Source organism: Carassius carassius, chromosome 39 (assembly GCF_963082965.1).
Source record: "Carassius carassius chromosome 39, fCarCar2.1, whole genome shotgun sequence".
In the NCBI taxonomy this organism is placed as follows: Eukaryota; Metazoa; Chordata; class Actinopteri; order Cypriniformes; family Cyprinidae; genus Carassius; species Carassius carassius.
The window spans coordinates 21,028,882-21,046,067 of NC_081793.1; the positions used below are offsets into that span (position 1 = coordinate 21,028,882).

Below are 17,186 nucleotides of genomic sequence, written 5' to 3' on the forward strand. Positions count from 1 at the left end.
TGGTCTGACCAAATAGCTGGCGTGCAGAGGATGGAGGGAACCCAAACCAAAGGATCCTGGGGATGTGAGTGGGTCTGTGGGCAACACCAATGAGCTGGAAACTCCTTGCTAAAAAAAAAAAAAGAGCTCCAATATCACTCGCAAATATATTTACATAATGATTTAATGATTCCGAGTTTAATAGTTTAAACAGAGTTTAAAGAGTTTACTATCTTTCTAATCTTTTTGTATTCTATCTGTTTTCTTTTAATTTATTATACAATTAACAAACAAAAAAAAAAGACCTCAAACACTAGCTTGCTCTATTCTTTTTCCATCTGTTTTCCTTTTATGTATTATATTATTTAAAAGCCCTTGCTACATGTACTGCATTGTAGCTGACTGAGACTTGTTATAGCACTTGTATATCATTGCTCTTTTGTTGACTTCGATTGCTTCCATAGTCCTCATTTTTAAGTCGCTTTGGTTAAAAGCGTCTGCTAAATAACTAAAATGTAAATGTAAACGTTCAAACAATGTCCATCCTTAAAAGCTTATTGATATGCAGTATTTTCACTAAATCTAAGATGGTAGAACATGACCTAAGCCATGATAAAAAATATTTAAATACAGGGCCGCTGCTGGCCAAATGGGTGCCCTAAGCACGATTGTATTGTTGTGCCCCCCTTCCTCAAATATGATGATGGAAAAAAAAACGCCTTTATAGGGGTGAAAATAGAACTTTAATTAAATAAAAAAGTAAATGAATAAATTGAATTATTTACAAATTACAATTGTAGCTCTTGACATTTACCTATGGCCCACTTCCTCAAATCTTGCCCTGGAGGTCTAATGCACTGCAGAGTTTAGCTCCAACCCTGATCAAAGTCACCTGTCTGCGATTTTCGAATGATCCGAAAGACATTGATTGGCATTGATTAGCATGCTCAGGTGTGTTTGATTTGGGTTAGAGCTAAACTCTGCAGGAAAGTGGATCTCGAGGTCCAGATTTGAGGATCCCTGACCTATGGCTATAACTTTATTATGACTAATTTATTTTATAGTCATTACTGCCTCGTTGTTTATATATATATATATATATATATATACAGTACAGACCAAACGTTTGGACACACCTTCTCATTCAAAGAGTTTTCTTTATTTTCATGACTATGAAAATTGTAGATTCACACTGAAGGCATCAAAACTATGAATTAACACATGTGGAATTATATATGGAATTATATACATAACAAAAAAGTGTGAAACCCTTTTGGGGATTGACCACAAGTTCTCAATGGGATTACGATCTGGGGAGTTTCCAGGCCATGGACCCAAAATTTCAACATTCTGGTCCCCGAGCCACTTAGTTATCACTTTTGCCTTATGGCACCGTGCTCCATCGCGCTGGAAAATGCATTGTTCTTCACCAAACTGTTGTTGGATTGTTGCAAGAAGTTGCTGTTGGAGGGTGTTTTGGTACCATTCTTTATTCATGGCTGTGTTTTTGGGCAGAATTGTGAGTGAGCCCACTCCCTTGGATGAGAAGCAACCCCACACATGAATGGTGTCAGGATGCTTTACTTTTGTCATGACACAGGACTGATGGTAGCGCTCACCTTTTCTTCTCCGGACAAGCCTTTTTCCAGATGCCCCAAACAATCGGAAAGGGGCTTCATCGGAGAATATGACTTTGCCCCAGTCCTCAGCAGTCCATTCACTATACTTTCTGCAGAAGATCGATCTGTCCCTGATGTTTTTTTTGTAGAGAAGTGGCTTCTTTGCTGCCCTTCTTGACACCAGGCCATCTTCCAAAAGTCTTGGCCTCACTGTGCGTGCAGATGCGCTCACACCTGCCTGCTGCCATTCCTGAGCAAGCTCTGCACTGGTGGCACTCCGATCCCGCAGCTGAATCCTCTTTAGGAGACGATCCTGGCGCTTGCTGGACTTTCTTGGACGCCCTGAAGCCTTCTTTACAAGAATTGAACCTCTTTCCTTGAAGTTCTTGATGATCCTATAAATTGTTGATTTAGGTGCAATCTTAGTAGCCACAATATCCTTGCCTGTGAAGCCATTTTTATGCAACGCAACGATGGCTGCACGCGTTTCTTTGCAGGTTACCATGGTTAACAATGGAAGAACAATGATTTCAAGCATCACCCTCCTTTTAAAATGTCAAGTCTGCCATTCTAACCCAATCAGCCTGACATAATGATCTCCAGCCTTGTGCTCGTCAACATTATCACCTGAGTTAACAAGACGATTACTGAAATGATCTCAGCAGGTCATTTAAGTGAAAGTGACGTGACATCCAGCCAAGTATGGTGACCCATAATCAGAATTTGTGCTCTGCATTTAACCCATCCGAAGTGCACACACACAGAGCAGTGAACACACACACACTGTGAACACACACCCGGAGCAGTGGGCAGCCATTTATGCCGCGGCGCCCGGGGAGCAGTTGGGGGTTCGATGCCTTGCTCAAGGGCACCTAAGTCGTGGTATTGAGGGTGGAGAGAGCACTGTACATGCACTCCCCCCACCTACAATTCCTGCCGGCCCAAGACTCAAACTCACAACCCTTTGATTGCGAGTCTGACTCTCTAACCTATAAAATAAAATTCAAGTGATGGTTGACTTTTTTTTCCTAAACTTGATTGTGTTTATGGGGTGCAGTCTTATATGTGTTAATGCTTTGTTTTTGTTTAGTTTTTTTTAAACGCATTATTTTTCACATAATTTACCTTTAATCTACACTGCTCTGTCCCATCTCCTATAAACACGCAGATCCTTTCCTGCTTTTATGAATCACTTCCTCAGAAAAATGGGATAGGCTCTGATTGGTTAGCTAGTCCAGTGTGTTGTGATTGGCTAAACCTCCTGTAGTGCACGTCTAAACGTCCTGCCCCTCACCTCAGCGGCATGTGCTCCAGTTGTATTGCAAACAATGGCTATTTCAATATTGCTTATCAATTTGAGCCTGATTTAGACGGAGAGGATATTAGTGAAGAGTATCGTGCAGAACCTGTGCAAGCACATCTCTTAATGGTATGTTTTTTTTAATGTCTTTTACTTTTAGATACACTGCTATTCATAAATGCTACTGCTTTTGTTAGCTTGTAATATATGGGGTTATCCTGATTAAAGCTTTAATACAGTACGGCAACTGCATGCACGTCCATGTGTAAGTTTTCTCTTAGCTATGTGAAAATAAGTGTATAAATGGAACAGTTCATTGTTTGAGATGAGCTGGTGATCCGAATGATATTGAGAGAGAGAGAGAAAGATGCTGAGCATGTCCAGGGGAGGGGGACCCGAGGAACAGTATTAAGAACCGCTGCTTTAGAACACTGATTTTGAAACTTGTGAATCCATTAGAATCATTTTAAGACAGAATTGGGATTCATATATGAATAGTTTTTACGTTCACCCCTAGTTTTCTTCATCTTTTCTAAAGCAGTGCAAGATGGCCCTGCCCTCTTTGTTGCATGTTCCCGGGGGCAGGGTTTATCAGGGTTTGTGATATAATAAACCCGGGAAGTAACGTTGTAGTCCCTACAAGCAGTTTTTGTAGGCATTAAACTGCCAGAATTTTAAAAGACGATGTCTCCGTTTACATTGAACTTTCAGTGTGGTAACTTTACAGATATTGTTTAACTAACGTTAAAATGTTAATATTTAAATTAAATACATATATTTGGGGTAAATGTCAAGTCTCAAGCCATAGAGCGAGAGAGAGAGAGAGAGAGAGAGAGAGAGAGAGAGTATAATATATATTTTTGCACATCTAATGCTCTTTGGAACATTCTCAAATCATGCTGGACATCATATACATTAAATAATAAATATACAACATTTTAGTATTAGTATTAGTTGGATCCCACCATATAATATATACATATATATTTTAGTTTTTGTAGCCTGTGCTGTGGAGTTCCATTAGCTTTTTGTTTGTTTTCTATTATACACATTTTCATTTTTACTTTTAAAGCTGGACCAGATGAGCCTCCAAAAACAGCCTCCAACTGTGAAAACATATCTGTAAAATTGAGAAATTATGTAGTTTTTAACTTTGGCAGTGAAATGTGTCACTACAGCCTTGACAACATTTCTCATATTTTATGGGAGTGTGACATTCAAAAACAACATGTGGTAAAACTCTTTATTATAGCTTACATTTACAGTTATGCGAATGATGTCAGGAAGAGACATGTATCAACATAAGCCTCAGGCTGATGTCTGTCACTACTCCGCTACAAGGAAATTCACTTCATTTTACAATCTTTTTTTTCTCTCTCTCAAAATCTCAATAGCATTATATTTTTCTTGGACGACATTAAAACGCTATTGTTAGGCACCTTTGAAAATGGCCAGGTGTAATTGGGATATCTGAGTTTGCTCTTGAGGATAACATCACATAGAAAAAGGTCAGCGTGATCTCAAATTCATGCCAGAGATCATAGCAATGGGGTCAGGCGGATGATTGCATGTCATATGTTGGAAGATCAGAGCTATATTTGCAGACGTGCAGGCTCAAACTGACTTTGAAGTGTAAGAGAGTTAGTACCAGATATGATTAAAGTACATCTCCTTGTTAATGAAAGGGGAACATCAATGCATAATCATCGGGACTGCAAATTGATCCAAATTTAAAAATATTAAAATGCATGCAGTTTAATTTTTTTCTTTTTATTTATTTATAGTTTATAGTTTTTTTTGTTTCGTTTTTTTACTTCTTGTTCTTCTTTTTTTTATTTTAGTTTTTTCAGTGTCTGACAACCTTATATACCCTAATCTTATATAATAATAATTATAATCTAAAAGCGTATATTTTTCATTTTACCTCAAGGTTGACAGACAGAAATGCCTAAAGCCCCTTTTGCCTTCAGTTTGAGCTCAAGTTCTCATCCTTTCTCCCCCTCCAAAACACTACACAAACATGAGGGATGGCAAATACTTGACTCAACTGAGGTTTAATCAAACCGCAAGTTTCATCTCCCTTTTGTTCCTCCTTGTTTTTTTTCCCCCTTAAGAAATTGGCAGCGTAGGCCTATAATTTTCCCCCAATCGCCAGGCCAATGTGGGCTCTGTGCCATCGTTACACCCATCTCTGTCTATATTGTAAAGAATGGGCTCGTTCCCGTAGCAGAGGAAGGATCTCTTCTTCTGTATTCATAACGCTTTGAACAAACATTTTAATCCTTTACTGAAAGACAAATCTCTGTGTACGCAGTTACCACCCGTATGCTTCATTCTCAATATTTTCAAGTGTAGATCAGGTTCCTCCGTTTGAAATTTCACAGTGCTGTCGTCATGCTCGGCTGCTGCAATAGATATTTACAGGAGATTAGATGAATGTATAGAGGTTTAATTTGTAATGAGGTGGAACAGATCACCTTCAGTCCTCATGGAAACAGTATTTTGTTTGTGTTCAAGCTAATTAACATCATGGAAGCTCATCAAGAGCTCAACAACTGAGCCACCCGGGAAATCTGCGGCACAATTTTACAGCCAAGGCCTAAAATCTCAGCCTTTCGCTGTCCAGATCAATTACTCACATAATTTAGCAGTTGGATTGAGTGGTGTTTTTGATGGCGGCACTGACATGGGTCGACGTAGGAACTTTTTGTCCTGCATTGATTCTCTGCGCAAAAATGGGATCCATCATGTATCGGCCTGTGGCTGTTTGAAAGAGGCTGGACTGGTGTTGAAAGTATTGGCAAAGCTGATCCATAATAAATGCACCCAGCAGACTGTGGCGCCACTCTCGCGTGTGCCTCTGTACATAAGCATTGCTTTGTGTATGTGTGTGTGTTGGATGAGACAGCATGTGAGTGCATGTTTTTGTGTCTGTATATGTAATGGAATCAAAGTTTAGAATTCCTCTTGAATGATACCCCCACTATTTATTTCCAAATACAGGCTCAGGACTGAATTGTTATGGATCACAGCCTTTCTTAACATGAGAAGCGGTGTAACAGAATATGTGAACAGTCATAAAGAATATTGCCATTAAATGTCTAGGCTGCATTTTCCAAAGTAAACGAGTGGTGTTGTTGATGGATAGAGGTGGCAGGAGAATTGCTAATCCAATTTTCTAAATCTGTTATTCTTTTTCTTGCATTTCACTGCCAAAGAAAACAAAAACGTAAAAAATGTTTTATCTTATTGTTTTAGAGTCTGTCTTATCTGACTCAATCCTGACCCTTATTCAGTGAAAGTATACTGACATCATCCACTTATACATACATATATTTGTTATTATAATATTAGAATAACCATGAAGAGTTAGTATAATATATTAATGAAAGCAAAATTTAATCAAACCATCAAACCTCTTTTAGCAGCATTAATGTTCTTCTAGATGTATATCTCATCCAGAAGGACACTTCAGAATCACTTTAGATCAGTCGTGATCATTGCCATCGTAGCAGTTATGTAGACATTTCTAGCATCCTCTGTCTTGCTGCCAAGCACGAAGCGCCCCCCAGTGGTCCATATAAGAACTCGTATTAATTAAATAAATCCATAGACAGGTTTGACACCGAACAGCTGTGCCATTTTTTTTTTATCTAACTAGTATGAATCGCTAAAAACGTAAGACTTTCTAAAACTTAGAAACACAGGTATTTAACTGAGAGGCTATTCAGCACCCTTTACATCACACCCACAAAGATATGGGTTAATTAGCTTATATTTCATTTATACCGCTATGTTTTATGGTGAAGAAAAAACACACCACCATTTTAACAAGAAAGTATGTTGCCTACTTTGTTGACACCCCATTTCCATAAATAATGATTAATTCAGCCTGGAACACTGAATTGAGTCTATAGGGACATCATAGTATTCATCATCACCCCATATTGACAGAATTTATTTGACAATTATTTTCAAATTGTTGCTACGTATGTCTACCGTGTTTAAGCCGGAAGAGAAAAGACATTTGCCGCCAAAACGCCCCTTGCGTATTAAAAACAACTATTAGGCCTACTCCATACAAACGTTAAACAATTACTAAAGTATTACTGCAGTGTAGAAATATAAACAAATATATATATACAAACAAATATTATATATATACACACATTATATATAAAGTGTTACATATAATATATACAAAAATAACTAGAATGAATAAATAGAATGAATGTGGCCTAGTTATGTTTATTGGCAAGTCATAGAAACTGATTGCTTGGTGTACTATCAGCTCTCCTTCATGACCAGGTAAGTCAGTAAAGCAGCACTCTTCATAGTAAGTTTAATGTTCCAATTCCTTAAAAGTTTATCATTGTACACTAAATCATCTTATCTGGCTTGTTTTATGGTGGTCAGGTGAAGTGGTCATAGGCCTTTGGGCATATATGGCCAGTTGCCTGTTGGTTAATTTGTTTTTTATTCACACTCAGAGAGGTTTGGCTCCATTTAACATATGACTCATTGTACTCTTAAAGGGGTCATATGATGCTGCTAAAAAGAACATTATTTTGTGTATTTGGTGTAATTAAATGTGTTTATGCGGTTTAAGGATAAAAAAACACATTATTTCCCACATATTGTACATTATTGTTTCTCCTCTATGCCCCCACCTTCTGAAACGCGTCGATTTTTTTCAAGGCTCATAGGTCTGAAAAGTGAGGTGTAACAAAGTATTTTCGTTTTCTCAACAAAACAGCGTCACACACCATGGCCTTGAGGGTGGCCGGAGGCCTAGAGTGAGTGGAGGCTGGTTTGAGTGAGCATTCGTTGGGCCACATGTGACGACTCCGGGCTGGACTCCGCTTCGTCCACGGGGAAAGCCGATCCGGCGATCCATAGTGCAAAGTTGATGTATTTCCTCAGCGACCAGCACGGATCAGCTCCAGGCATGACGAAGCAGATATCATCCTCTTTTGGAAGGCCAAACAAAGAAGTTTATAGGGTAAACAAGAACAAAAGGTAGGCCTTTTCTTTGCATGAATATCTGGGCGGCATTATGCAAATCTTCCCACATAGTGACGTAGAGACGTGGGGGTGTGTTAGAACGAGCCGTTTTAGGGGGATGTGGTTGACTAAACTTTGATAAACAATATCTCTTTGGATTTGAGACTTTAGTCTTTGCAACTTTACATATCTTCTTTATGCACCAAGAGCTTGTAACACTCCAAAGAGAAAGGAGCAATTGAAATCGCATCATATGACCCCTTTAATATACGTGAGAATCCATAACCATATTTTGATTAAACCTTCTTCCATCTGTAATTATGTTACAAAGAAGGACATCATTTGTTTTTGCATTGCAAAAAGCATCTTAGGTATTAGAAGCATATCGTACACCTTACTGCTCTCACAAATACATAAAACCAAACCATATATGACACAGATAAATGTTAGCTTTTTTGTTCAGCCGCTTTGTGAAAATGATTCTGAAGCGTCTATCCATCAAAGGAGGAATGACAGATTTATGGCTTTGCTGTTGAGACCATTTCCTTCTTTACATAGATATTACCTCCTAAATCTTGCAGCTACATTTGAGTTATTCAACCTGGCAGGCATGAAAGCATGAGGCAAGCATTGGAGGACTGACCTGCACCCATTCTGGCATGAGGAGAAGTTATCATGGATCCATGCCTTGTTTCAGCTCAAAGGAATGCCTCATCAGAACTGCTTGGGGAGCGAGCGAGTGCGTGAGTGAGGATATGGAGGTGTTGAGTCAGTGTTTCCATAGCGGCTTTGGAGAAGAAAGCACGGCGCACTTTCTGTGCAGTGACACCTCATTGACAGGTATGTTACAGAGGTGTGCTGGTGTCCGGAGCCAGGCGGCCGTACCGCAGAGCTTGTCAGAGTAAATCTGTCGTCGCAAGACCCTACGAGGTCTCACCAGAGTGCGAGGCGACATGATTCTTGTCTGCCCCCGCGAGACAAGGCCGCTGGAAGACATGGCGCTTGACCAAGAACACCAGTGCATCTTGGCCGGTCCTTGTGAAATAGTTTAGATGGTTTCAAACTTCATCCACTAAGGGTTTTATTGGATAGACCACAATAAAAAGGCTCTATATTTGAATTTCAATTTATATGACTGTTCAAATTAATAGAAGACAACTAGTTTGGTATATTCTGCCCGTTGAGAGGAATAAAGGCGGTGCTCAAAAAAGCAATACACTATGAACTTGAAATAGCCCTGGAAAAATAGTCCACATGATCCTTTTGATACTTAGTTCTGCATTCCCTTCAGCTCAGCACAGTATGTTTGTTAAGCCTCAGATGTAAACATGCTTGTTTCCCGGCTCAAGCGTGCTTCTGTGGGCTGAATGTCACAGACATGCGTGTAGTCGGAGGGAAGGAGAAAATCCACTCAGAAGAATGTGGCTGTTTGACATATGCTCTCACAGCTCATAATGGATGAGAGCAGAGAATATTAGAGTGGCCTGGTTAGGAGCTGACATGCTGTGATAGAATAAAAGTGCTATGTAGGTCTTCAGAGGGAAATTCCCAAGTGTTTGACCAGCCAAAACGACAGTCATAACAAGGTCTCAAGAGGAAGCAAAGCAGTTAACACTTGTCTCCTATCTGTCATTACTGACAGATCCAAAACTGGGTGAAGTTTAAAAGGATGCATGTGTGTATTGACAAAAGGGAATATTACATGTTTGGTATAAGCTCCACAGAAAGCATTTGTGGCATAATATTAATTACCAGAAAATTTCAATTAATTTCTTTAAAAATGCAATTAATGATATAGCCTAATGGTGTAATGCTTATAATGCAAGCCATTGGGGCAAGTTTTGAAAGGTTTAGAAAGCAGAAATGAGCAGCTTATAATTTTATAAAATATCTTACATTAATTATATTAAAACTAAAATTGGTACTAGTCAATTTTGTGGTTTCATTTTCATGTCGATTAAGCTGTATAATTGCATAAAACATTCGATATACAGTAACTGCATATAGAAAAGGTTAGTAAGTGATTTAAATGATTTTCTTAATTAAAAACAACTTTACTAAAACTAAAACCATAACAATTATTTTAATGTAGTTTAACTTTATCTACTAAAATAACGAAAACCTAAATAGAAATGAATGCAAATTCTAGACATTAAAAATACAAAAATGAATAAAACAAAAAACAATTCAATATATTAGCATCACAAGGATACTAAAATGCACTACGTTTACACTTTCAAATTTGGCCCCATTCACTTCCATTGTTAGCACCCTACTGTAACCCAGATGTTTACTTTTTTGAAAGGAAACGAAGGACGTCAAAATGTATTTTTGTGGATTTCAACATCATGCCACAAGTGTTGAGTTTAACTTTTAAAATGCTTAGCTTTAATATGTTCTCTGAAAGACATCTCATTGACTGTAAGTGTAGTGTGATAAATTTCTGCATTCAAGACTGTTGCTTTAAAAGCATAAAGGATGATTTCTACACACAGGAGAAGACTGTGTGTCCTGCAGCCGTAGTAAAGCAATAGACACAGACGGAGAGACAGAAAAATGTTATTGCACTGGAAGATGGATGGGAGTCTGGCACACGTGCCAGGGGGAGACTCCACATTTCCAGACTGGCTCTGCTCTGGCGGGTGACTGAGTGTGTGTACGTGTGTGTGTATGTGAGAGTGTGTTAGGAGGGGTCTACACTGCAGCACACTGTTCAAACTGTTTATGCATACCAGCCTGCTCTGAGTGCCTCTTTGTCATGAGCTGTTTACTTAAACTTATTTTGGGAAAATTCCACATGACTGGATGGGATTTCATCATAAATCATTGAATCTGCAGCTTTGTGTAATGATAACTTCTGTCAGTCATTTAGTCCTCCTAAGCTCCTTTTCTGCTTTGTGTTTTCCATAGAACCGACTGGTATTGTCCAGCCCATTGTGTGTATTCTAAGGTGAGTTTGCATGCGAGGGTAATTGGAAGACAAGAAAGTCTGAAGACTTGAGTAAAATAATGTGTCATCATTAACAGTTAGTATTTAGCTGGATGCAGTTGGTTTACATAGTGTCACAATTGTTTTGAGTTTGAAAATACTCACTATTTCCACTAGATGGCATCAGTATATACTGTATAAAATATGCTGCATATTAATCAACATGAGGCAGTAAAGCAATTTTTTATTACAAATCAAAGCATTTCTACTTTAAAACAACTATTTAAAATCACAAATTATATTTTCAGCATTTCTAATTTAATGGAACATTTTAAATACATTTAATCAGCATAAAAATATGAATGAAGGGTAAATTGTAGGGTTGGGTACCAAAATCCGGTACCAATATGGCACCAGTACCTATGGAACCGGTATGCACCGAACCGAATAAGAACGCAGATTTCGGTGCCTCATTTCAGTACCTCTTAAATGCCTGAGCGATCGATATTAAGGAAAAAACTAAATATTTGTCCTGGTTCTCTGAAATGTACAAGAAGCAGGGGCGTCGCTAAGCTTTTTTTTTAGCAGGGCTATAGCTTTTAGCTCCATAAACTGTACTCAAATTCGTGTTCGCCTCAGAGACATTCTGCTTAAATTTCATATGAAACCTGGGTCAGACCGGTCTTCTCTCCATCTTTCAGTTCGCTCTTCAATCCGCAGACCACTGCGGAGCAGCACGAGTGGACTTAAACACAAACGATAGATAGTTAGAATATATGTATCTGTGCAGTTCTTTGTCATAAATACAGTTTACAAAAGGTCACGAGGGGCAGTCGGTTTCTCATCTACTGTAAAGTTTTCACTGCGTTCACCGCTCATCACACCACAGCTGTTTCCTCCAGTGACAATCGAGCCCTTAACACATATGAACACATACTTTAATTACACATATTTAAACACACTTAATTTAATTATACATACTTTATATATACACTACTGTGCAATAGTCTTAGGCAGTGTGTTGTCAGACTGCTTGTGCATTCAACAATCTCACTTATTATTAAAATTAATGGCAAAATTAATGTTTGGAAATGTAAACTGATATTTCCTACTGACATACTACAGCAAAAGATATAAATAACTTGCTTAAAACCCTTTTTTGTGGTGAAAATACTAATGTGCCTAAGACTGTACTTTACAAACAACATCGTTGCTACTTTGTAAATAATGAGCATACAGTCATTCACAGAACTGATTAAAGACAGTGACAGACAGCACTTATTTTAACTAAATATCAGAGAGATTGACAGAGATACAGTAAAAACATTGTGTTTGGTGTTGTATTAAACAATGTCCCAGATCGTGAAATAAATTTATTAGCCTTAGATTAAGGGAAGCTTGGGAAATTAGAGCATCCAATGTGAATGCTATGGATTTATTGTAAATAGTTTTAATGTTCTTTAATGTTATCCTTTTTAGACTTTTTTTATTTTATTTATTTATTTTTATAGAAGTATCGATTCAGGCACCGTTTAGGCACCGGTACCATTTTAAAAGTATCGAAATGGCACCGGTATGGAATAAAACCCAATCGATAGCCAACCCTAGTTAATTGCAAATTGTACATGGACTTATTAACTAAATAGCGTAGTACTGTACAATCTGTTCCTCTTTTCTTTTAATGACACTTGTAGTCAAGATGCCTTGACGTGAATACTTAAATATGAAAATATGAAAAAAAATCTCTTTAACTAACTTAATTTATTTATCTATTTTACATCCAGGATTTAAGTGGGGAAAAAAGCCCTCAATGTTTCACGTCTCAGTGTGGTCTCAGATTCTTGGATCCCATTGTAGCATTAAATGACAAGCAATTCAAGAATAAGTAAATGTCCGTCTTAGAATGATGTTTGCTTGGAGTCAGCTTTTATCTGGTCCTCATCATCCATGACTTTTGCTCTGTTGGAGAGTGAAGGTAAAGTTATACATCAGACTTTTAATTGGTAATGTGCTAGGGAAAAAAAAAATACTTATTTCAACTATCGTACCTTGTATTCACTTTCCATCTTTTATACATGTTGAAGGATGTAACAACAACACACACAAGAAATAAAAATCCAGCCACAGCAGCAAGACCAACGAACACGTTATGAAGAATTGACTTGGGGACCTCTACAAGAGAAATGAAAAAAGATGAAAAAAAAAACATTGATTATCTGTAACTTATGCAATTTGTGATAAGATGATTATAGTGTTGGTTCATGTGTTATTGGTTCATGGGTGAAGGACAGGGTAAAAGAGTTATACTTGTAATAACTTATCAAAATACCACATCTAATGACTATCATGATAAGTTGTCTTTAACTGTCAAGGTAGTTAAGGGCAAAGCAGAGATTGTGTCTGACATAATATAGCAGTTTATTGGTATTAATTTGATTTAATGTTGTTAATGATTTAATCTTTTCTAAAGTATTTTTTACCTCTCAAAATAATCAAAGTAATTCTTATCTAGGATTTTATTTGAATTATTTGGTCAGATATGTAGGATCTGTACTTTTATTTAGATACCTCCAGATTCGCCTCCAGAATCGCATGACTCTCCGTTGGATATCAGCATGTGTTGGGTGTCACCCAGTGACCCGTCATTGATTTCTGGCTTTATCCCCAGTAAGTGGCACATTAGCGGGTAAACGCTAACAGTCTCAAATGGTCCAACCAACAAGTTTCTGTGGAAATCTGGTCCTACTGCCCTGAAGAAAGGCTTCATGTCCATGACCTCATTGTCATAGCCATGTTCCCCTTTATTGGTCTGGAATGTGTAGAACTGGAAGAATATGAAATGATCACATATAACATAATGTTTTTCATGTATATTTATGGTGTCTATTATAGGTGTTTATGGAATTCTTACCCCATTGATGACATATCCTGGGTCTGCATAGAGAACGATGGGTAGGATGCGTGGATGTTTGGAGTAATGTAGTCGAGCAGGCATGTCCTCTTTCTTGTAAACGTGAAGGTTTGGATGACCTCCTTTCAAGGCCTGATAAACCTTTTCAAGCATCCCTTCTTTGGGCAACAGCAGCCCAAAAGGTCCATAGTCCACCATGTGGAATTTCAGATCTTTCAAGGAGAATCCTGGGATGTCGGCGAGTATTATCTCTTTTACTTGCTCTCCTTTAAAGACAGTGCTCATTCCATGGTCAGCTGTGATGATTATATTCAGATGGTCACTGAGTCCGTGTTTCTCAGCAGTTTCCCTTATGTAGCCCACAGTTCGGTCAACTTTCTCTACTGCCCAGCGGCGCTCAGGTGAATCAGGCCCGTACTTGTGGCCAGTTTCATCAGGGTCACCAAAATACAAAGTGACAAAATCTAAGTCTTGATCTTTAAACCATTCCTTCAAGACCTTGTCCACTTTCTCCCTCCATGCCATCTCATTGGTGTGGTCATAATACCTCGGTTCCACCTCCTTCACTTGGATTGTTTCTTTCTGGTAAGTGGCAGCAGTACCAGGGAAATGTAAGGATCCAGTTTTCTTACCCTAAGAAAGGACACATTTACTAGTCACTTGATATTTTATTTAAAGCAAATGTATGTATAGTAGGATGTGATATAGTATTTTTAATATTATTTGAGATGTACTAAAGCTTTTGTGTCAGGCTTTTTGAGACGTACCTGTCTTTGAGCAGTGATCCAAATGGGTAGACTGCCATTATCCCAGTATTCATCCACAAACTGTGTCATGTAGTATTGTTTCTTCTCTTGTGTGGTTGTGTTGAACCAGTTGTTGTGAATCACCCCATGGTTCTCAATGTACCTTCCTGGGAGAAGAGATATTTTTAGTGTCACTAATTTATGAGTTCTGAATTATGCTGAGACTTCCCAGAAGATTTTATTGGGTTTGAAAATTTGCCAGTTACATATACCCAAAGCATCTTTCATTGCATGCATTGTATATTGCATATGTTTTATCAGTTTGTGCATTCTTTTGGAATCAAACCCATGACATTAGCATTTCTAGCATTATGCTTGTCTGTTTGTGCTAAATTATCACTTAAAGTACTGTATATTTGGTTCCTAAAGCTCTTTTAACTACACATCCATTGTCTTTACTCTCTGTCTTAATATGTGCCTAAAATATTTAGACATATAAGATGCACTTACACCAAAAAACCTGTGTAAATTTCATTGCATTATATAAAAGCAAGTTGCATTTTCAAACAATCAATGCTTTGCTCATGCCAAATTTACACCGCAAAGGTGGCAAAGCAAAACTTCTGAAGTGGTAATTAAATGTCTTTACACATTGTTTAATGCTGCTCAGAGGTGGCATAAATGCATTTACACAGCATTTTCAACTGTGTATACTGTGATTAATAGGGACTAAGGTGGGTCAGAGCAGACATCATTTAATCTGCATTAATGTTTTTATTATTTCTTTACAGTTAATTTTGCGCAAGAAAAGAGCAACCTAAACTTGGCTGCATAAAGACACATTTTAACACATTAAAAAAAAAAGATTTGAAGTAAAAAATAAGTAAATTATTAATAAATAAATAAAACAAATAATGTGACTTTATATGTTTTGGCTTTTATATATTTATTCCAATTGTTAGCATTTTTGCATATGCAGTTATATATTCAGTGGTCTGATTAAGAACTAATTGACCGTAGATATCTACACTATTGGAATATAGCATGTATCTACAACTTGCATTTTGTATATTATCTATTTACTTTAAATTAGAAATGTATTGCTGTCGTTTTTTCTCCTTACCAGATAACAGGGTGAAGTGTGTAGGACTGGTGATGGTCAGGAAAGGTGGAGTGACATATGCTGCCTTGACTCCTTCCTCAGCCATTTTGTCCAGGTTTGGGGTGTCCACATCTCGGTCGTAGTCCCACCTGAACCCATCAAAGCTGATCAGTAGAAGTTTGTTTTTGCCAGTAGTGCAGTGATCTCTGACTGGAGCAGAGAGAGACTCAGGGAATATTAGCAGCAAAATGCTCAGTGCCAATAACATGATGGGTATTTCACCACTACAGCTGATGTAACAAACGTGCTTCTCTCTGGATGGTCTGATGGTTGCTCCTGATCTAACAGCCTCAGCTTTTGACTGATCCTTTTGTCTTTGTGTTTTTTTTCCATCCCTTTCTGCACACTAAAGTTCACACTATTGATGTTTATGAGATGAATTACATGCTTATGCTATCTTTTGATATCTTATCAAGTGGCTTATCAGGCGTTATGGGACAAAAGCAATTATACAGCTCTTTTCTGAGCAGGGTTTCTAAGATTTACTGCTCACTGCTTATAAAATGAAACATGGTGTTTTATATCAAGGCTGTATTGTGTGAAGGTAAAGATAAGTGTCTAACCAGTCATTAGACTCATTGCCTAAATGAGTTATTTATCTATGCTTATGCAATTGGGATGAAAAAAAAGTGGACTTTAATAATCAGACAGTGCTTCAAAAGGTGAGCTATAGTAAAGAATGGAAGCTGTATAAGGGCTGTTGTTGACTTATTTTTGCTCTTAACCAATTTGGGAATCATCCCTGCTGAAATGACCAGATCATCTTGCTGTATTTGTACCCACTAGCCTTCTTATCTGGCACAATTTCCTTGGATAACCAGCTCGACCAACACTAAACAGCTTGGACATTCCTGCTGGTCTTTTCAGCATGGAGTCCTGCAGTCTAGTTCTTTAACCAGGTTATTTTAAGTTATGCATGGTCATTGTTGACAAAAGGTATTTCCATTGTTTGTAACAAGACAATACTTATGCATATTCTTCTAATTATTTGTTTTCTGAAATGATGCACATTTGAAATTGTAATTTTGTGGCCCAAAGGAATGTCTATGTTATGAGTATGGTAATGCACCCGAGTTTGTAGTTTCACATAATCTAATTTAGTGTAATCCTCAAAATTGTGGTTCAGACCTGCACAACAGTTAGGAGTAATTTTGTACTGGGCTTCTTTATAAAACTGTGGTGTGAATTGCTCTTTTTAGGGTCATTGCGAAATGTTTCAATTGTAGTTGAAGTCAAGATCTTAACTGGGCTGCTCTATGGTGTTTTTTCTTCGGTTTGAGGCCTTTCTTTTTTCCATAATTTGCTGATTCTTGATGCATGAGTATATTTCACTGGCTTCCATTATGTTCAGACCATGTGAAATGTATAAGTTATGTTATTATGCAAGTTATGTAGCTTTTATGTTGATTTCAACCAAAAATTAAGGCAGAAAAACTTTCTCTCTCTCTCTCTCTCTCTCTCTCTCAAACAAAAATAATAAAGTAATACTCTTTGAAATCAGGAGTTTGAGTTAAATATTTTATTCACTCAGTATTT

At 37.7% G+C, this 17,186-nt stretch overlaps 1 protein-coding gene across 1 annotated transcript; it reads right to left on the minus strand.

Moving 5' to 3' along the window:
• Positions 1-11,782: 11,782 nt before the first annotated feature.
• Positions 11,783-15,991, minus strand: LOC132121091 (ectonucleotide pyrophosphatase/phosphodiesterase family member 7-like). Its single transcript, XM_059530272.1, has 6 exons — positions 15,612-15,991; positions 14,510-14,655; positions 13,743-14,375; positions 13,400-13,655; positions 12,880-13,003; positions 11,783-12,790 (listed from the first exon to the last, which is right to left on the minus strand). The coding sequence occupies exons 1-6, from the start codon at positions 15,856-15,858 to the stop codon at positions 12,730-12,732; spliced, it is 1,467 nt and encodes a 488-aa protein (XP_059386255.1). The 5' UTR covers positions 15,859-15,991; the 3' UTR covers positions 11,783-12,729.
• Between the last annotated feature and the right edge of the window lie 1,195 nt (positions 15,992-17,186).